Source organism: Indicator indicator, chromosome 4 (genome assembly GCF_027791375.1).
Source record: "Indicator indicator isolate 239-I01 chromosome 4, UM_Iind_1.1, whole genome shotgun sequence".
Classification (NCBI taxonomy): domain Eukaryota; kingdom Metazoa; phylum Chordata; class Aves; order Piciformes; family Indicatoridae; genus Indicator; species Indicator indicator.
Window position 1 is genome coordinate 18150812 of NC_072013.1, and position 22703 is coordinate 18173514.

Here is a 22703-nt window from a genome sequence, read left to right on the forward strand (position 1 = left end):
AACTTGGATTTAAAAATACCATGTGCTGGGGAAGGCAGTTGCAGTGAAGAGGAGAGGGTCAAACAAAAAAAGACCAAATAAGCGTTACAGTAGTGAAAGTTGTTAAATACAGCTCCCTTGCACTCTTCCTGCAGCTCTTCCTGTGGCTCCTCTAAACCTGTTCTCTTATGGTGGTGGATAGTTTGTGAAAGTGTGAGGAGATTAAGTGTGGAGCTTCAGCTGAGCTAGTGAAAATGAGGGCAGTGCTGCAGAGCTTCTATGTAAAGGGTGGCTACACCGTGTGCCGCCTCCATATTTGTAGTTTGCCGTTTATGTATTTTGCCCCCTAGCAGACATGTCAGGGTATCTTGCTGTTAAGAATAAATTGATTACATACATAAATAGTGACTAAAATTAATGCTTAGAAAGGAAAGCATGGTAAGAAATTAAAACAAAAGAAAACATTTGCATTCAGTATGAAATAAAATTATGTAAATGAACATTTAGATTATTTCCAGTTATATAAATTCAGCTTCTGATGATACTAAGTGAAGCAAAATTAAATTACATCTCAAAGGCTTAGTAAGGCTGAACCAGTACATGAGAAGTGGCTGTGAATTGTGTCCGAGTTGTGTCATTTAAAGCCATGATTTTACTTGAACTCCAGATGAGTGTCAGGGCTGAAGTTCTACAAATTGTCAGCCCTCACAGCAGAGAGGACAGGGCATATTTGGTATATGTGACATTGTACTTCTCAGGCACTAGCCCTTTAGTTGTCATGAACCATTGTGCTTTAACAGGATGAGAAAGGCAGTTGTGTTTAGCCACTGCTTTTTAATAAAGAACAGTGGACTTCCATCAGTCAGCAGCACCTTGTATCTACTTTCCTTTCTGGCAGGAGAGTTTTATTTTTCTTCTCTTATGTAAGACAAAAACTTTCTGAGAACAAGAAAAATCAGTTTGTACCACAAATATCAGCATACTTTGAACACGAATCTTCTGAAGTCCTTTAGGATGCATAGCCTTTAAAGACTTAAAAACAATCGAACGTGTGAGAGAAAAAAAAATCTTAATGTTAGACTTGCTGATAGACATTCAAACTCACCAAACCTCCCAACATTTGTTTTATGAATCACTTGTCCTTTTAGATTCATTATATTTCATGTCTTCTTGAAGGATGTTGCAGTTAAACTGTCTTTGAAGTTTCACAAATGGAAAATAACTCCTTCTGAAGTCTCCACACTCTCCAAACTTTATCTATTAAGTAAACTATTCCATATAAATGCTTGAGCTTTTTGCCAAAGCCAGTAACCCCACAGGATGGCATATGTTCACTGCTGCACAGAACCCACAACTTGAAATGGGCATAGTTCAAAATTGCCTGTTTGGGAAAACAGGCAACTGATTTACTCTGCTCGGGAGCTTATTACCCCAACAGGTGCAATTTATATTATTTTTGCCAAACACTAGCTTTTGTTAAAAAACACTTTAATTTAATAAGCCTTTGTTCCTTTTTTTCCCCTAAACAAAGATGCTAACAGTCAGATTTCAATAAGAAATATAAAATGAAATTATTTGTCTTTTTTCTCTACTGTGTGTTTTTAAAAACCTCTTCTCCTGTGCAGTTCCCAGCCCTGCAGTTAATCTGACAGCAATGTGCAGAATATCTCTAGCAACCATAGTAGGATCCTTGATTTGACTGTGTTGTGGCTGAGACGGAAAGAAAAGCTCTGAGTGAGACTTACCTCCGCCCAGTATTGGTTACAGTTCTGGGAAAAGGAAAGGGGAAGAGGAAGGGGACAGAGGGAAGGGGAAGGAGAAGGAGAAGGGAAAAGGGAGAAGGAACATACTTCTTTTTTTCTCTTGTGAGTTAGCAGGTTGAATGTTGACAACTGCAGCAGCAGAATACTAGACTCTATTACACAAGTTTCCATTTGAATTTCAAGCGCAGCAGCTGACCACATCAAAGTACCAACTCAAATAAGCCTTAATCCTTCAGATGATAGTTCGATGTAATATGGCATGCTCTGCATTCCAGATGTCTAATTTAAACAAAGGGTAACAGTAAGAAGTGAAGCATAAACAGGACAACAAATATTTCATCCTAAAACAAACTACATGTCTTACAGCCTGCCAGGTCATGGTGGTCCAAGTAGGTGGCTTGGCAATTAACGACATATGAGCACAGCATTATGGCAGCTGGGGATCCCTGCCTTATGACCCTGTTGTTACAGGCAGGAGATTAGAGAAAAGATTAGGAGAAAGTAAAACTAAACAACACTAACAGTCAAAAGAAAAAAATGCATTTAATAAGCTAATTAATCCAGCCTGGTGAGTCATCTAAGTATAAAGAAATATAAAATAATTAAACAAACCAAATGTTAACCTAAGCAAACCTAATCCTCTCTTGAGAGTGTGGACACGAATCCCCTCTGCAAGGGGAAGGAGGAGAGGATCTGTAGTACCACAAATAAAAACTGTGGGCCAAAGCCATAAGATAGTTACTACAAACACAGAGTGAACAAACAGAGGAAGCAAATAATAAAAATATTCTTTATTAACCATACCCCCTAATTTAATAATTGTTCTCAAAGTATATTCCTTTTAGAAACTGATGACAAGTAAGGCTTTGTTACAGTGACATACATCAGATACCAGGAGTAGACTGCCTATCTAAAGAATCTTTTGATATTCAAAAAAATGAAATTAAACTGATTATAATGATGGAAGTTATCTGCTGAGAGAGGCATTTCAAGAAAGGTTTGAAACCAGAAGTGAAAGGACAAGGTAATATTCATGGTGTAACAGTTACAGACGAGCAGATCACAAAGCATCATAAAGGATTAATTATTATAATAAATAATTTAAAAAATAGGAGATGGTGGTAGAAAGACTACTACACAGCACAACTCATACATCTTCAACTACCAATATCTCCACTTTTTCCTGTTTTTTTGTTGTTTTGTTTTTCCTGTTTAAGAAAGAAACAGATCATTCATACATTGTATTTATGATACTGCATTTACTGAACAATGACCAAACCCTAAGCCACAGTGTCTATGGGAGAAAAACAGAGTTTTAACAGAATCCATTGAACTATTTCCCTATCAAATGTGTTGTTATTTGTCTGCTGCACAAGACATACGAATTGCAAAGGACACAATCAAAACCTCAGCAAGATGTAGAACTTAGATGTAACTAAATTTGTCTTTGACATAGGAACTCAGAGAAGCACATGGGTTCTAAGTGCCTCATGTGCTACCAACCTCCTCTCCTTTTGCAAGTTAGCAGACCAAATTTTTTATGCCCATCAGGGCTAGTAGTTCCCATACCTCTGGTGGTCAAAAGAAACTTTATGATGAGGTTAAACAGTCAAACAACTGACAAAAGGTGTCAGCAGATGCTGAATGCTTTGTGCAAGAAAATCACACGTTATTGGATTGCTTATTTAAGGAGGCTTGCTCTGGCATGGTGTCTGCAGGCCTTGAAACTGACTAAAGAAGTTATTTCAGAGAGTTGCAGAAATGCCCTTTTTTTTTTTTAAGTACATATGGGCACATTTGATTTGTTCTGTCTCCAACCTTTTCAACAGATGATGACAGCTTGTAAAGAATTATTTCCTCTAGATGCTGCAGAGGCAAAAAGAAAGCAGTTAAAGACAAATTCAGCAAAAGCACACACCATGAGTACTAGCTTTTTCCACTCAGTGCAGTCATCAAGACACCAGTATTGGGTGGCACCACAATGCCAACTGAACAGACTTAGCATGTGCTTTCTTTGCTATTGCCAAGGTACAACCACCTCCAGAAGCAACATCACTGTCCTGCATTGCTAATAAGCCTTTGGGAGGCAACATCAGACAGATACACAAACTCAGCCACATTTGTAGATTTTAGATTCATGTCCTTTTTTGATGAATCCTATAGGCTGCCCATATTAGTTGTGGAAGAGTCCTTCATTCCAGTATCATCATGTAATATTTGTACTAATCCTGGTTGTTCCTCCTGCTCTTGTGGCCTGTTGGGAGTTTCTGAAGCATTCAGTGGATAGGATTCTTTAGTCTCAGTCCTCAGACACCCTAAATATGTTAAACAAGAGTCTCGCATCTTGGCAAAGTTCTGGTAAGTGCTTTCACTGGAAAAACAGTACAATACTGGGTCAGCAACACAGTTAAAAGTAGTTAACAGGAGAGAAACATGGTAAATGTTAAATATTTTCTCAGCAAACGAGCAGTTGTTCTCCAGCAAGCTGCGAACGACAAGAAGGATGTGGTATGGTGCAAAGCAAACTAAAAAAATGAAAACAGTGCTTGAAACCAGTCGTTTAATTTGGATTTTCTTCTTCTTTTGAGTGCCATGACTCTTGTGGACAACTCGTAAAATCCCACAGTAAGAGAAGGCCAGCAGAAAGAAGGGGAAAAGGAAGCCAGCAGAGAAGCGATAGTAATTGACATTGCGCTCCCATTCTTTGATGGGGTAATGCTCAAAGCACACCAGGTGGCTCTCAGCGTCCATGCTGATCTCCCCGTGCTTAAAGACAAAGCCACATGTCATTATTTCTTTGGTCCAGATAATGATGCTCACAACTACAGCAGCCTTCATTGTCCTAAGCTGTTGAAACCGAAAAGGGTGCACTACTGCGAGATAGCGGTCAATGGAGATGCAGCAGAGGAAGCCCACGCTGATATAGATATTCTCATACAAGAGGATGCCACAAATTTTGCACAGCAGCTCTTTGTACATCCAGTTGTCATGCTGTAAAACATACTGAAGCCAAAAGGGCAAAGAAAATATGTAGAGCAGGTCTGCTACCGTCAAATTGCAAAGGTAGATGCCCAATTCATTTTTAGCCTTGATCTGTAAATACCCATAGTACAGTGACAGGCAGTTAGCTGGCAAGCCTAATACAAACACAAATATGTACACCACAGGGGATAATATCTGGTGGATATCATGATTAATGCTGCACCTCTCAGTTGCGTTCTCTGTGAAATTCACCATCTTCTGCTTCTCCCTCTGTATCACTCATCAGGGTCCTGAGTAAATAGATGTAAAATTTGATTTCGTCCAGTTTCATGTATTGCTTATTTCTTCCACAAACATTTAGTCTGAAGCGATGGCTTGCTGCAGGATCTTAATAACCTGAAGGCAAAACACATGAAGGTCGTCATAAGGGATACAATTGTCAAATATAAAGTACAGGTTTCAGTAAGGTGTTTTTTTCCTAGCACTAAATGTATTGCAGTCCTTGACAGAAGATAAAGCCTATCTGGGAAATCATGTTTCTTATGAGTCCATCCTAGTAGTTACCAGAAAAATACCAGAAAATGTTGTGTCCAAGAATGTCAAAGCAAGTTACAAACATTTTCACTTCAGCTTTACAAGTATCTAAAAGCTGAAGAAATATCATCTCTGTTTTGCAGATGAGATACAAAAGCAGTAATTTGATTTGTCCATGATTGAAAAGTTGTCTCTGGCAAACCAGCAGCCCATTCAAACTTCCTCAAAGGATGCAGAGTGCACAAAACAGTTGATTTTTAGTATTTTAGATAAAAGATACCATGGAATATGCAGTTCAGTCCATCAGGATGAAAAAAAACCAAACATCTCTTACAGTTACTTGCAAACACATTTGGAAACAGAATCCTGAAAGCAAGCCATCTTTCTCCGTCAAAACAACACTGTAAAACTCTGGTGCAATGCATCCTCATGGTCTCAGTCCTACAGGATATGCTATCACAGATTCATTATTTGTCATTAACTCTCAGAAGCACTCATTTACTGTTACTACTTAGACATTTGTATCTTTCCTTTTCATCTTCATCGAATCTGAATACAATTATTCTCACCTGAAGCATCTTCTATAACCCAAGCACGTATCCATACAAACCATTCCTGTGCTATACTACTACTATTTAAGACACTTGGGATTACTGTCGACAATGGGTTAGCAATCAGCTGAGCCAGGATAAGCATTCAGTCCTGAGCCAGCTCTTGGTGATTAAACCCTTGACTAAACAAGGTATCACATTCAGTATTTTATCACCTCATGTAATATGCTCACATTGCCACAAATGCTCCAGCCTGGAAAACAGCAGGACAATTGGTTCCCAGTCTGGAGATGCATGTTTTACCTGATGATGCAGAACAGCCAGACTGCATTTCTTTCAATCTCTTCCCAGAAAATGCACAGTTGTAGTGAATACTTTTGTAAGTACTTTTGTACTCTTCCTACAGCTTCAGTTAATAAGGATTCAACAGGAGACAGCATTATCCAGGAACAAAGATAAGGCCTTGTTGCTTTTTCCTACTTACTATCCTAATCTGTATTTTTGTGGTCATCTGCTTTCCTGACTAGGAACATAAATTTTCTCCAGGGCAGCCCTTGTGAAAACATGATCATGCTACAGTAAAATTACTGTCAACTTCACCATTTGAGGATGTTGCTGTAAAAAGAAAAAAAAAAAAAAAAAGAAAAAACTTCACCCAAACAACAAACCAGAAAAAAGAAATAAACAGAAAACCAACCAAAAATACCCCTCCACCAACTAAACAAAAAAACAACTAAACAAAAAACCCTAACCCAAACAACACAAAACCCCAAACAAACAAAAAAACAACAATATTTTTTTTTTATAAATAGTGGTGGGCTTTACTCACGTAGAAATTGAAAAGAAAATCACTCTATTTATGCAAGTAAATAATTGCCTGGCCAAAATAGGTGACCAAACCTTCAAAAACTTTTGCCGTTTAGCTTCACCAAGCATAGCAGAGTCCTATAGAAATCCCACAGAAAACTTAAAGACAAATGTAAATATTTAAAAATTAGAATATGTTTTTCTTTCCTTTGATTTTCCTCTTTTTCTTGCCAACAGACAAAACATCAGTCCTGGGTTTGGTGAAAGTGTTCTTGGAGATCTCAGATACATTTAGTCATGGAACGACAGGGCAGCACAAGCTCCTCTCTCTATATATTTCTAACTACATTGTCCAACTCAACTTGTTTAAAAGATTGGTCAGGTCCAGCACAGCACCAGCTCTGCTCCTCTCCTCTCACTCAGCTCCTCTGGGGGTTGAGAGCCTCATCCTCTCCTCTGTGGGTGGCATAAATAAATATTAAGGACAAATCAAGCACAGCAGCAAAACTGCTGTTTTTTAAGGGACCCGGGCACAGAGATCTATGGTTTGGTTTGAAGTTTGCTACAAGAGGTTGCCATAACCTCCACATAGACTAACGATGCTGATGTTAGAAGTGCAGATATGTACATCAGAAATTAATCACTAAAGGTGTGTACAAATTTCCCGAAGGATTGTTACTTAGGACCCATTAGCTCTCCTCTAACACTATCTGGTTTCTCAATGGCTTCATACTAGCACATAGCTCTTCTATCTACAAGTTACCTGGCTCCATGCCCATGAGGACAGTGCACAGAATCTTGCTAAGGCAGATTTGGTAACCTACTTACCCCATCTTTTCCAATCCAGAGCTCCAGGTTAAGTACCTGAGCTTGTATTTGATATCATTTGATTCATGTAGAGTAATTTGATGAATTTTACTTGTGGGAGTTTGCCTGCACAGGATGATTGGCATGCCTATTACAATCTAAAATGCCTAAAAATCTGGTACCTCTCATCTAATCTACCAACCAAAAGTGTCCAGTCAGTGTCAAGCTCCTGTTGATGAGGCTAAATAGTAATTTAACAGCTGCTGACAAATTTGAAAAGTCAAAACTGTCTTTAGCACAGTTCAACAGTGTTCAGATTTGTTCAGTGCTAGCCAGTGAGTCAATATGAATCACAGAGAATATGAATCTCACACATGAGAAAAAGCAGATCTACTCTACAGCTGCACTGTTTTTTGAACGTAATTCTTTTCTTCTAAGAACTCATCATGTTTTTATTAAATTATATTTATGTCATGGAGAATGACTGTAAAAATAATTTCTGTTTAGCTTAAAAGTCTTGCCAGAACGCTGAATGTGATGGAGACAGCAAAAGTATTATTGATATGACATTACGCTAACGTAACATACACTTCTGATTACAGTAATGTTTCCTGCTCCCCAAGGAAGTGCTGGAGTGGATTGTTTCAGGGGGCAGGAAAAGTACAAATCCCTTTGCCTTGTGCTAACAAACCCACCCCAGTTTCAAAGGTGTGGATAAAACATGAAGGTCGAGATTCTCACTTATCAACAGCTGTCTTAGACAGCTCTTCTGGTCAGTGGCAGCAGTGAGCCAGGAAATCCTTCACTCATTCCAGCCTATTCAGTGTGTGTGCTCTGAGACACCTTTGTGCCCTCTGACCTGACCAGTGACAGGCACAGCAGTCAAATGGGAAATAAGAAGGTAGTTCACCTTTCCCCAGCACCAAGGATACTAAACATAGTTCTCAACTAGCCAGGGAGTGAAACTGATTTTTCAACAAAACTGCGATGACAATGTTAAACATTATTAAGAACATAATAAATACCTTACAAGTTGTCTGGAAAAGAGCAAATTCAAGGAAAGGTGATGGGGGGTATGGGAGAGGGAAAACAAATAGTTTCCCCATTACTTGCTGACCTCATCTGGATAGAGGGAGGAGAAAAATGTAAAAAGTTGCTGTATGAAAAACATCTGGGGTGCAGATAATCCTAAAGCTGAAAGCAGTTACAAACAGGAACACACAGGCATTCCTTTTAGACAGCTTTAATATGGAAGTAGTGCAGCTGTGTGATTTTTTTAGAGCATAGTTTATGTAACACCTTCAAGTCTGCAGACATTTGCAGGCAATATTTCTCTCTGATGTATGAGAGATGATGCCCATCTAAGCCCAAATTTTGAAGACTCGCCATCTACATGAGCTCTAAATAATTCTCTTGCACCTGGATTAAAAATACGACAAGGATCCTTGGGCTTCAGAGAGATTCACTTTTTCTTAGTGTAAAAGAGTTTACTTTCGTTACTCACTAGACACTTCAACAAGAGTTTATCTTTTCCAGCTCCTTTGTGCCTTAAGTATTGACAAAAATAGGACCACCACCACCCCTGCACCATGGACCACAGAGCAGCTCATGGGTTAAGCACTGTCTGCTGGTGCTGAGATGGGAAAAAGCTTTTACAGTGAGGGTGGTGAAACAATGGCACAGATTGCCCAGAGAGATGGTAGATACCCCATCCCTGGAAATATTCAAGATCAGGTTGGACAGGGCTTGAAGCAGCCTGTTCTAATTAAAGATATCCCTGTTCACTACAGTAAGGTTGGACTAGATGATCTTTGTGGGTTCCTTCCAACCCAAACCATTCCACCATTCTAAAAGTGTCACAAGCAGAGCAATAAAGGCAGGTAGAGATGTTTCTATTGACAGGCAGAAACATGAAGGAAAAGACCAACAATTACACAGGTGGCACAAGTATATATTATAGATCTAAACACAACAAGACAATGGAGGCAATTCTCCCTCTCTACTCTTCTTTCATGAGACTCCACCTGAAGTACTGCATCCAGTTCTGGTGATCCCAGCACAAGAGGGACATTGAGCGGCTGGAGTGGGTCCAGAGGAGGGCCATGAAGATGATCAGAGGGCTGGAGCACCTCTGCTACAAGGAGGACAGGCTGAGAGAGCTGGGGCTGTTCAGCATGGAGAAAAGGCAGCTCCAGGGAGACCTTGCAGTGGCTTTTCAGTACCAGAATGGGGCCTACAAGAAAGCTGTGAAGGGACTTTGTACTGGGACTTGTGGTGATAGGATGAGAGGGAATGGCTTTAAACCTTAGGAGGGTAGAGTTAGATTAGATATTAGGAAGAAATTGTTGTCAGTGAGGGTGGTGAGACACCGGAGCAGGTTGCCAAGGAGGTTGTGATTGTCCCCTCCCCGAGGTGTTCAAGGCCAGGCTGGATGAGGCTCTGAGTAACCTGGTCTAGTGGAAGGTGCCCCTGCCCATGGCGGGGCAGTTGGAACTAGATTACTTCCAACTCAAACCATTCCATGAAGCTATGAATCTATGAAATATGTACCACCAGGTATGTTACACAGCCACACTCAGAAAGCAGCCACCTGTAGCTTACCATTGATCTGGAACTACAGACTAAGTTAAATGTGCAATGATCTGTCCTTTTCAGGATGCTAGTCAGTGTTTTCATTATTCATAATTTCCTAATTGCTATCTCATTCACAATTGGACTGAAAATGCAATTACTAAATCGACAAATTATGCTGCCTTGGGAAGGAGCATTTTACACAAACAAGGGTTTAAGACGATCTTGGTCTGAAAACAAAATAAAATTCATTAAAGGCAAGTGGAAAACTACTGTGTTTGGAAAGGAAAAGAAAATCAGATTGTCAGTATACAATGGGGAACATCTGGCTATGCCACAGGATGGATAACAATGCACTTTGGTTCACTCTTACCACTGAGAAGAAAAGAATTACAATGGGATGCAGTACTGAAAGGACACAAAGTCAGGTGTCATCTCTACTCACCACTGGTGAAGTGTCTGGAACATTTTGCACTCCAGGAGATACACAGTCAAATTAGAAGTTGTCCATATATTTTTGGGTAGCCAAACTATATAATCCCTATTTCTCTGCTTTCACCAATTCAAAATTCTATTCCCTTACAGAGAGGAGTTTCCTGAAGGTAAATTGATAGTGCTTGTGAGGCACTCAAATATCCTACCAATACCTGCTGCAGACAAAACAAACAAATGGATGATAGGCACATTTATAAGAGGTAGAAACAATTCTAGTGAATAAGATATTTTGTCCTTGTTCATCACCTTAGATAAGGCAACATATTACACAGCTACTCTCAGGGGCACAATGCAAAGCCATGGAGATATACTCAAGCTGTTATTTCAGGGATTAGAAACAAAAAATGCTGGAGTGGTGTTATGCTTGGCCTGGCAGATCAAAGGAAAAGGGTGAAGGAAGAAAACCAAGGTGATTCTCGTCTACTGCGTTATATTTCTACAAGAAAGGTACTCAGATTTAACTCAAGCATCTCAGCATCTCAACTGGTTTTGTTCAGCTCCAACAGAACCAGCATGGGTCATATTGAGACACAAGTCCAGTAGAAATAAAGATTCTGCTCATTAAAGATCATAGCCTAGTTTAAAAATGCAAGTGGGCTAAAAATTAGATTTCACTAGAGACCTCAAGGTTTCTAATTTCTGTGTACTTGACCTTGATCCTTGCCTTCTTTTAGTGCTGCTCATTTTATGTGCACCATCAATGTGTCTTTTAAGGGAATGAGATTAATTTCTCTACTGACCATACCATGTATTTTTTATTGGATCAGTTTCTAAACCATTCTCAGTGATTCCGGAATTGAAGACCACCACTTTAAAAACAGAAACATGGTCTCTAAGAGTATAACTTAAGTCATATAACAGAGTATGCAGAATTTTGGTCTTGTCAAACTTCTGGTTGTTTTATTTGTAAAGCAAAAGGCTCTAAAAATAAAAGCTCGCTTACAAATACAGCTCTCTGCTGTACTTACTTTCCCTTTTTGCTGTTTGTTTGGTTTTGTTGTTGTTGGGTTTTTTTTCCTGTCTGCTTTTTTTGCATTGCAAGAACAAACTCTGTATGTGCGTCTCCTTGCATGAGAGTCTTATCAGAGGCATATAGCAAAAAAAAAAAAAAAAATCAAACGCATCTTTTTAAACCTCTGAAACTACCTTACATAAATTAGAAAGGGGAAAAAAAAGGCAGAAATTCAATTCCTCCTTAAAGTGAAATCCCTTCTACAGTTATCTTATATCTATACACAACGCATTCAGTGTCTGTTAACTTGTAAGTGGACCTTTTAACAAGAAATTCTGCATACAATAATTATTACTTTGTGTATCTGTTTCAGTGGAAGGAAACCAATAAAAGTATCCCGTAAATTACAACTCACTTTACTTTCGTCACCATTGTATGACTCCATTTATAAACCTATTGTCAAAGAAGGAAGCCAGCAATATTTTTTCAGAACCCACATAAACAAAAGACTAATTAGTCACCAATGTCTAATTTCCCCTACACAGACACACAATTATTCACAACATTGGGTAAATCACTCCATTTCCTCAGGCTTTGATTTCCTGGGAACTTGTAGCAACTTCTTAGTTTCTGCTTACCAAATTTCTCCGAAGTTTGAAGTAAGCTAATTACATTAAATATTTCATTGCTAAAACTTCAGATACCATCAGCCCCACAGTGGTGGGGTAGTTGAAGGTTTCATGCCCTCAGCTTACTTGTTACTAGGAACTGGTTATGTGGATTTGAGTAGCAAGTTCACATTAAAATACTTGTATCATTGTGCTGGTTTTGGCTGGGAAAGAGTTAATTTTCTTCACAGTAGATGCTATGGGGCCAAGTTCTGGTTTTGTGACCCAAACAGTATTGATAGCACAGGGAAGTTTACCTTACTGCTGAGCAGTGCTTGCACAGTGTGAGTGCCTTCTCTGCCTCTCACACCACTCCACCACTGAGTAGGCTGGGAGTGCACAATGAGTTGGGAGGGGACACAACCAGGAGTGCTGACCCAAACAGACTAAAAGGATATCCCATACCACAGGGCATCATGATCAGAATATAAAGCTGGGGGGAAAGAAGTTAAAGGAACATTTGGAGGAATAGCTGAATCAGTTTGGATTGGAAACCTAAATGTTCTCTATTCAACCCACTTCCTAAGTCAAATAAACTCTAAATTAAGCAGGAAGCCACCTAGAAAGCAAGCAGCTGAGCACTTCTGAATGGTCATAAGAGAGTGAAGGTACATATTATGTATTTCCATATGATGTGAGAAGTCAGTAACAAAGCGTATTCTTAGAGTAGAAGACCAGGAAGGATTTGGGGCTCCTGGTCACATACCAAACCGATGTCTGCAACAAATAGATAGAACACACACACATATCACTCAGCAGGCTGTAGCTACTGCCTCTCCATCCTATATATTCTGTAATGCTCTGCAAAGGTACATGGATCTTCTGGGATCCACTGTCTGTGGTCAGAAGTGCAGGGAAAAGGCCAGAGGTGCAGCAAAGTCGAAGGCTTGTTTAGTCAGGCTTGTTCAGTGTAAAGAAGACCAAACTGAGAACAAACACAGCAACAACCTTCCAACATGGTAAAGATTGTTTCAAAGATGAGAGAGGCTGGATTAAACATCAGGAAAAGCATTCCACCAGCAAAGCCAAGTGGAGCACTGGGATAGACAGTGCATTGGATGTAGGACTATCACTACAGAAGATCTTGAAGATTTGCAAAAAGCTTGATAATGCCCTTTGAAGGCAAAGAAATGTTTGGTGGGCTCTCAGGACTTTTCCATTTTGTTCTCCTCTGCTGTTTGCCAGGTGACGTGACACAACTCACCACACTCAGTGGAATGCAATAGCATGGAAACAAGTTGTATAAATCCAACACAAAGTAAAATAATTTCCACAAGGGAATTTTGTTTTGAAATGAACCATTTTCCAACTATTTTTTAATGAAACGTTTTTAATTTTGAATGCTCTTTTTTCCCCCCAGAAAGGAGAGCTATCTCAAAGTGAAATCTGTACGGCTTCACATGCACAAAAACTAACACAAAAAAAATCCATATTCTGCTGTTGTATCATTTTCCTTCAGGTTTTTAATGACTTTGGACTTTTTAGATGAGGCCTGCACATAAGAAGGACAACTTGACATGAAGGGTAGAGAGGGCAGATAGGATAATAACCACTGTTAGTCCAATATCTCAGTCTGCTTTTTCTAAGATTGGGGCCTTTTTACCAAATGCAAGGTCTGAACAACCAGCTGAGCACAGGGAAGTGCTGAAAAGAAACACTTTGGAAAATCTCTATTTATAGTAATAAGAACTATATAGAATGTGTAATTTCAGGCAAGCAGCCCAAGCAGTATCAGGGAGGTGAATCACATAACAGGAATTAGTCATGCCATAGCTACCTCAAGGCTTTTAAAAATGACCCTCATCTGCCCCCTCCTTCCTGCTAAGCGGATGATGTGACCCAACAAGTATTTCACCTCTGAGCTTTTGTGTCTAGCTCTTACCTACAGGGGACATCTCCCTGAGGTTTTGTGGATGACTTGCTCAAATACAGGAGAGTGGGTGGAGGAAAACACCTCACAACGCTTTCTGCAGAAATCTTAAATTCCTTTATTCTGCAGAGAACAACTCCAAATCTTCCTTTCTCCTCCATCAAAACCTCAGCCAAATCAACCTCTCTCACCACAACCCTCCTTGACACAGAAGTAAAAGCATCATTCTATTTCTATTGCATAAGCAGTAGGCAAATAACTGATGATCAATCATAGACAAGAAAAATGTTTATAATACTTAATCTGTATTCTGATCCTCATTTAAAATGACAGTGAAAGAAAAGCCAAGATTATGCAGCTCTTAACAATTAGAAGCCACACAAGCCATTATCAACTTGCAACACTACCAGGAAGGAGCAAGAACTGGAACAACTGCGTTGTAGCCAGGGATTGAGAAACAGGAACTTTACCCTTCTGAACAAAATGAGTTCTGATTCATTTTACCATCTACAACCTTAGGGAAAAATCACTCTTCTGATTCATTTTCCAAAACTCTGAGTAACTGCCTTTTATGTTGCAGCCTGCTCTGACGCTAGCACTGTGCTCCATCAGGCAGCACCAGGTACCTTGCATAGAAATCAATGACTTCAAGACTAGGTCTGTTTTGCATTCAAATGATTTTTGCCCTCCTTGTTTTGCCAGCATGCCCCTCTACCCTCAGCACTGCCACACAGTCCCTGCTTCACAGAGCAACTGCTCAGAGGGACCTGTGGCCCTGTGGGAATCACCTCACAGATATTTCAGCAGCCACCCATTGTGCCACCCATTGCCAGTATGGCTTCCTGTACTGGTCAGCACGAATGCCCCAAGGCTGAGCAAAGCCTGTACTTTCACCCAGATGCTTATGGCACTACACAGACATAGCCAATGTACACACTGAGAGCAACTTGCTCTCTCTGCATTTGCTCATACAGAAAGAGGACGGGTGCTGAAAACATGGAAGGCAGTCCCTCTGTCAAGCCTCCCCAGTATCACTTGCTGGTTACAAAGGAAAATGAGTTCAAAAACTAACAAGTTGGAGACCAAAGCAGGGACGAAATTATCTTTCTGCTTCCATGTTTTATAATGCCACCATCTCCAGACAGAGCAAAGTATAATTAAACCTACTTATCAGCACATCATATGCTCCAAACAGAACTATCTCATTAACCAAAAGTAGTTTAGAAAGCAATCAAATATCTATCTGTACAATTTTTTATCCTCTCTTACTAATACGTCAGTGGTCAGAACAGATTTGGCAGCGCTGCTGAAAAGTTGCAGCCTGGGACACCAATAATCAATGTTTGACTAATAATGTTTGATAAATAGCAAAGGCTGGCTGAGAGAAAAGAATCTAAAGAGACTGAGCACATCTGTTCAAGGAGAAACCTCATATTTTCATTATTCCACACATCAGGAAATAATGATACATTCATTATAGTAATCTCTCCTTAAAATGCTATTTTCTGCATATACAATCCACTTCATACAGCAAAAATTGTAAGACACGTTAAAGTGAAAATCTGTTTTCAATATTTTGAGATTTTTCTCTTCCTCCACTACATTTTTCTTTACTTCATTCTTTTTCTTCTATTTTGATTTATTTTAATCAGAGACAAAATTCATCATGGGATGGGAGCCTGTTCAGTGGAAATATCTAACATCATGTACGCTGTGGCCCTTTAAAACTGGAATGATTTCTTCATGTCTTTGTACTATATTTGTGTTTCTGGCTTACACCGATCCCCATTGTGAGTGTCAAACATGTTTCTGTTCTAGATCCAACTCTTTCTAGGCTAGCACACCATCCACCCTTCCACACACTGTTGTTTAACTGCACTCATTTCCTTTCAGAAAAGAGTTGAATCTTTTTTAGGTCCCGTTCTGTATTTCTTCTTTAGATCAGGCTTTGGTAGAGGGGTGGAGCTTTTGCACATGCATTTGTGCATGTCTTCAAATAGACCCCCATCTATCCCACAGAGATTAAACTCTTTTAAGTTATTCCTTTTTGCTGCCTTTAATTAAGCTTCCTCCTTTTTTGCAGTTTCCCTTTTGGAGATTAACCAAGTTTCCTTTAGATCCAAGTCAATAATCTCACGTAAGGTCTGTTCTCCAATGCTATTTTTCAGACGTGTCATGATTATGTAGAAGCAGCACACCTTGAAGAAGGTTTTCCTCCATGCTCTTTCCCTCACTGTTGCTTTCACTCGCTGCAAGACTATTGAAAACATCTTTTTTTTCTGGGTTTGTTGGGGTTTTTTTTGGTTTGGTTGGTTGTTTTTAATTTTTTTTTTAATACTTCAGCATAGAGGACTCCAACAACCTTGTCTCCAAAGGATAAATAATTCTAAACAAAGTACTGGCAACTGTAGGCCTGCTTACATTTTCATTTCCTGAATTTTAATTTCCTCAATTCCCTTAATTTTAATTAAAAAATTTCTTTTAGAACTCACATTATTTTAAGTGCTAGTGCCTTGCTTTCATTAAGGTTTAAACAAAATCTGGCCTTCCCTTAATCCCAAGAGCCCTCATTTCCCGATGCACATGAATTTGTCAGCCTTCCCCCATTTTCTTAAGTCACATCTTGAAAACGCTTCTCTCTCCACATCTGCCTGGCCCCACATGTGGTACAAGTGCTCAGCACAGGGATGCTCAGTTCCTGCACTTCAGCATCCTGCCTAAAAGCCTAAAGACTCTGTCTAGCACCTCTCCATCCCATCCTTTGGATGACACTGGCATCCACACAAGCAGTGACTGCCCACTTCCCACGTCAGAGCTCCATCAGCTTTGCCACCTCTCTCCTGGAACACAAATCCCAGCATCCTGCTTGGAGGCACACGCTCAGTCATCTATATGCTTGAAAACCAACTGACACTTCTCTAGGCTTCTTTTAAAGAAAATGGGAACAACCTGGCCTTAATAATCACCTGGATAAAAGAGGTTCAACATAAAAACTAAAAAAAAGTAGTTGAAGAACCTTGACCTCACAGAAACAAAACAAAACAAAGCCACAATCCCCTTTTTAATAGTATCACAGCAGAAGCTGTAACCTTACTGTAAACTATTCATGTTTCCCAACATGCATCTAACTAGAGGAAAGAGAGAGAATCAAATATTCATTACAGAGGAGTTCTGACAAGCTCTTGGATGGGAGATAGAAAAAGCTGGCACAGGAGATGCGAGATTCCCAACTTGAGAGATATTTGGAAATCCAGATCCCGCTCTGGGGTGGAGATGTGAGACCATCTCTAAAATCTGGACACAAGTTCAAATTCCAAATCATAATGTCCTGACACGATAGGTTAAAGGATTTTGGTTTGAGTGCCTTGCAAGATTAGAAGACAATTCCTTGTTTGGAAGCTATGTCTGATCACTTCTCAAATGTGAAGAATAAAATAGATACATCCTCTAACTAGATATGTGAGTAGATACTAAACCATTACCCATCACAGAGTGAAAATTTTCCTTCTTCCTTTGGCAGATGGAAGACAAAGTGTTTCCAGATATAAAATTATCTAATTCTAATTGTTATTAAAATATTGAGTTTTAAGAAAGCCAAGCCAAGAGATTTCTGTAATAATATTTACATTCTTCCCTATGGATGTTGTCCATTATAGCATTTTATTTGGGTGTCATTGAAGTGACTTAAGCTTAATAGTTTGATTGCATTTACTTTTCTAATGGATTGTTTTTTGTTCTCCCCCTTCTCTGTTAGCTACCTAATCTCCCTTCAAAGCTATATGTCTTTACTGTTCATCAACAGCAAACAACATGAGAGAAATGAAGCTTGAAAGCTTATGGAATAAAATGATGATGTCCAGAAATGAAAGACTAGGCTCACCCTAGCAGCAATAGCTTTCTCTAGCAGTTTTTGAGTGGAGAACATCAGGAGGACAGTTCTCATGGAGTGGCAGTAACGGCAGCAAAGTGCTCTCTCCATTACCTGTAGACCAGATCAGTTTTGAAGTTCTACTCACCTCCGGCACTGTTACAGATCTGAGCCTAAGTAACCCCAGATGAAAGTCCAAGACAGCCCAGTTGGAAACAGATTTGCTGCCACAGTAAGAGTTTCTGCCAAGAGGGCTCCATGGAGATAAAGAGAATACACTCTCAGGTGAACACATTTCTCAATCTCCCTCTAATAGTGTTTTAAACCTTCTTTTTCTTCTTCATCTTCTTTTTTTCAGACACCATAGCTATAGCTTCCAGATGAAGTGCCTAAAATATTCTCCTTTTGCTACCTAGTACATCAGCAGAGTTCTGAGCATGGTTTCCAGTGGAGAAAAAGTCATTTCAGTGGATGAGAGAGAATAACCTGCAGTGTTATTCTCAGCTGCTAATTATTAATACACTAACTTAAAATTATTGGCCAGTTTCTTCTAAACATTAAAGCTGTTCTGTGTCTTTTCAAAACCAGCTGCCATCAGTGTCAGGGACAGCAGCTCTGCAAATGCTTCAGCTGGCAGAATAATTAATAACAAGCACTAAAAGCCACTCAGAATAAGCTTTATAGAAAAAACAAACCTCTTACAGAAGATATTCAGCTAATGACAAGGTAATAAGCCTCCCAAGGCCAGCACATCTGAAGCTTTATTTCTACAGTATTTCACATAAAAATAATTAGTAAATTGTGTAAAGGCCCTCATGAATCTCAAGTTTTTCTCCTGTTACCACCACACTGACACAAGAATAGTAAGCAAGAGCGAAGCTCCAGAGCAATATGAATACACCCTTGGTCAGGCCTGGAAGAACTGGCAGGGAAAAAACTTTCTTCTCCCTGTGCTGTTCAATGGGATGGCAAGAAAACTTGCAGTTAGAGGATCAGCTGGTTAATCTGAGTGGCAACATCCACAGGTCTCATTAGCAGAGGGAAACTTGAATTAATGTGCACACCTTTGTATGCCTGGCCTTGTGCAATTGTTCTCAGCCACAGGTAAGAAATTCCCAGATTGAACAACCTCAGGAACCAGCCATCCTCCATGCTCACCCTCTTTGATGACATCTCTTACGATGACACCTATGTAGATGTAGCTCAGCTGGGACTCATTTTCCTCCCTCATGTCCCCTTTCCCCGCATCTCCCTTTTCTCTTTTGCCACCATCTAGGATTGCTTATGCTCCTCAGGTCCCAAAACAAAAGTATCAATTTTTGTCCACCAATCACAAACTGAGATAAATACATCTCACTGCAGATGTCAAGGGAGATGAGGTTTTTAAATGAGATACTGGAACTGCCACATCTTTCTTCATTTAAAACTTGTGGTATTCAAATCACAATGCTGTTAGGTAGAAATTGTTGCCGCCAGGGCTGTTCCCCACTATCTCAGAACAACATATTGGTCTGATCCTATAAACCCAGCATTTTCTCACAGTGTACCCCCCCAGATCCTGGAAAGACTCCTAAATGTTGAAGATTTACCTTCTATGCTCTCATCTAAATTACAGCTGGATAGTGTCCAGTGTCAAATAAGCTGGAAACAGCTAGCATCTGCCTATTCCTTCAGACAACAGAGTCCTTACCACTGCACATGTAGCAGTTGCATGATACGGGGGAACAACAACATACTAGTCATAAGGTTGAGAGGCAGGAAGGACAGGGTGAGGACAGTCAGACATTTTCTTTCCTCAGAAGAGTAACGGAAGAGTGGGTTTGCCCTCTCAATTAAAGAAAATGTGAAAGAAGAAGTGGTCAGACACTATACTCTTTGGGAGCCAGTGTGAACTCAGGGTGCTGATGCGGAAAAAGTCATGCAGGGAGCTGATTAAGAGGCAGCTCAGAAAGTCCCATAGTGCTCACAAAGACAGTGTCACATTTTATGAGCCTCTACATAGCTGCTTTTCCTTGCCCCACTCTTAAGTTTCCTTAAATTTTTATTCAAAATGTCTGCATGTGATCTGAATAGAAAAGGACAGGACAAAGATGTGGAGGTTTTTAAGGCCAGGCTGGATGTGGGGCTAAGCAACCTGATCTAGTGTGAGGTGTTGGGGTGGGGTTGGAACTAGATGATCCTCAAGGTCCCTTCCAACCCTAACAATTCTATGATTCTATAATATTCTTCTCAGCTCCCCAGGCACACACGAAGCTGGTCACTCAGTGATTTACTTTGTTATTTCTTTGCAAAGACTGTTGAGAACCAGGAAAATGTAACACAGGCAACCTATGACAATGAACCAACGTTGTTAATCCTATTTTAAAAAGAAATAGATTCATTCCTGACCAAAGAGCTTTCTATTCACTAAATGAACCTTCATATTTCATGTACACAAAGCCAGGTTCTAAATAGCAGCAAGAAAGGTGGCTTGCTGTTTGGAAAATAACTTTGAGATGCAAAGATAAACCTACATAGATCTGCACTAGAGCACCCACACTCCAAGGTATGTAGCAATTTCCTGCTAGGTGTAACTTCTGGCTTGTGTTCTCCGCAGAAACGAAGTGTTTAACTCACTCACTGATAATTCTCAATAGCTTATATCTAGTCAGCTTAAATAATTCTACTGAAATTCTCTGAACATGAGTACTGGAATTTAAATACTGTCTATTACTGAAAACATGAAGCAGTTTCTAATTTCATCTTAACAATTTAATACAGCATCAACATTCAGTTCCACATAAAGTGGAACTCAAGAAACTTCTTTCGAAAAACTTTTATTCAAAACTCCCACTAGTAGGTACTTGCCAAGGAAATTACTTTTGAATTTGTAAATTCTTTGTACACATTGCTCTGGTTGAGTCCTTCAACTGCCTTGTTGTTTTGCTTCAACAACCTAGACAAAAAACTGTCCCACCACCTTTCCAGTGGCCATACCCTCATATAAACTAGTTCAATGATGGAAAATTAACTTTGTTTTAAGAATGCATAGATAAAAATGAAACTCACCTGTGAGCAGTTCATGCAAAGAGGTTTCCCCTGTAGTGTGAAGAGCACAAAACTTCCCTTTTCCCAGTTCATGTTCAGGCTGCTTGTGAGGCCGTCCACCCAGCTGTGAGTGAGGCTGTCAGTGAAATAGTGCAGGGAAGGAGAAGGAGGAGGAGATTGTGTTTCAGCTCCTGTGCTCTTTGTGGCTCAACTGCGAAGGAGTCAGCCCAACCCTCTCTTCCCTCACCCCACTTATTCATAAAGGGAGGCAATGAGAGTGCCAAAAGCAGACACTAAATGCGGAGGCTGCAATGTTTTCACACACACACACACACACACACACACACACACACATCCTCCCCTGCCCCATACCTCACAGACAGGGAGCAGCAGATCTGATCACAGCAGCTGGTGCAAAGCCTGCTGCTTACAGCTTGTCTAAACACACACAGATGTTGCCTCACGCAGTATGCAGAGTGTTAGTGCTGTTAGCAGCACTATTTACAGTACGTTGTTTCTAGAACCTCCTCAGATCTGACCTTCGTTATGTCCAAACACAGCAGAAGCTGATCTCTGCACAAGGGAGCATCTTCTCTGGCTGTGCAAGAGCACAGACTGTTAGGAGGTGTTTCCTTCCTCTCTCATCCAAACAACAAGACAGGCTGAGGCATACACAGATGAAAGGGCTTTCCCAAGGTCATTCAGGAAGACTATAGCAGATGTAAAAGCTGACCTCCTGCTAATTCACACCACTACCCTTATTCCCACAGGAGTGGAAGCTGCACTATGGGATATATATTAAAGTTTCTGTCATGCAAGTTGAAATCCACTACATTTAAAAAATCAGAGAAGACTTACACCACTAGGAACAAAAGCTGTCATCAGTTCAGGCTCTGAACTGGTACCTAACTCATCTGATATAGAGCTCTGCTGTGCTTCTGTAGGGCCAGCAGTTACACTTCCCACATCAAATGGCCCCTAATGAGAGTTCTCATCTGCTCACTGTAACAGGGTCACAGGGTTCCATGGGCATCTAGAGACAGTGAGTCTGGAAATGAGAGTCTTGTGTGTTGTATTCCGAGACCTTCTCTCCATTTCCAACCTGGTGGAAAGCAGAATGGCATAAGAACAAAAACAAAGAAGCAGAAACCCCCTCAAACCACAATAACAACAAACAGGGAGAAGATACAATGGCATTTACAAAACTCCAGGAGTACCCATGGCTACCCTCTCTCTGTCAAGGCCTCTGGCAGACCAGGGAACCTAGAATTATCTGCAGGGTTAAGGGTCCTCTCTGAGGAGAGATGCATCAGAAAAATAGGATATTGAACATAGTCAGAAAAGGCTGCAAAAAGTAGAGTCCGGCAGGGGTCACCATGCTACCCAGAGGGTGGCAGAGATGCAGACAGCATGCCCAGCTGAATGGGCCAGGCACCAGCTCCCAGGAGCATAGCCAGAAGTTGAACAAACTGAAGTACTAAAGGATATGAAGGATGCATATCAAATTTATCACGGCTACTTGGAAAGTTCCTTTCTTTGTTTGTGATGTGCTTTCTTTATTTAGTGCTCATTTACTATTCATTTAGCATTTTTTTTTTATATGCATATATAGGAATCACATAGTCTGGGATCTTTCAGGAAGCAAAGTGAAACATTTGATCCAGTGCCTTTTAATCCACAGTCATGTATCCTTGGGTATCACTGCTCTTTTATTAGATTTAAAGCATCTGTAAAAGATAAAATGAAGTACAGCTGCTTCCTTCATAATATGTGTGGTATTTTTCAATAAGGAGCAAGAGAACGTTATATTGGATCACTGACTTGCCCAG

At 40.1% G+C, this 22703-nt stretch overlaps 1 protein-coding gene across 1 annotated transcript; it reads right to left on the reverse strand.

Annotated features, from left to right (window-relative positions):
- Positions 1 to 3899: 3899 nt before the first annotated feature.
- GPR68 (G protein-coupled receptor 68) lies at positions 3900 to 7207 on the reverse strand. Its single transcript, XM_054400593.1, has 2 exons — positions 7199 to 7207; positions 3900 to 4988 (listed from the first exon to the last, which is right to left on the reverse strand). The coding sequence occupies exon 2, from the start codon at positions 4977 to 4979 to the stop codon at positions 3900 to 3902; it is 1080 nt and encodes a 359-aa protein (XP_054256568.1). The 5' UTR covers positions 4980 to 4988; positions 7199 to 7207.
- Between the last annotated feature and the right edge of the window lie 15496 nt (positions 7208 to 22703).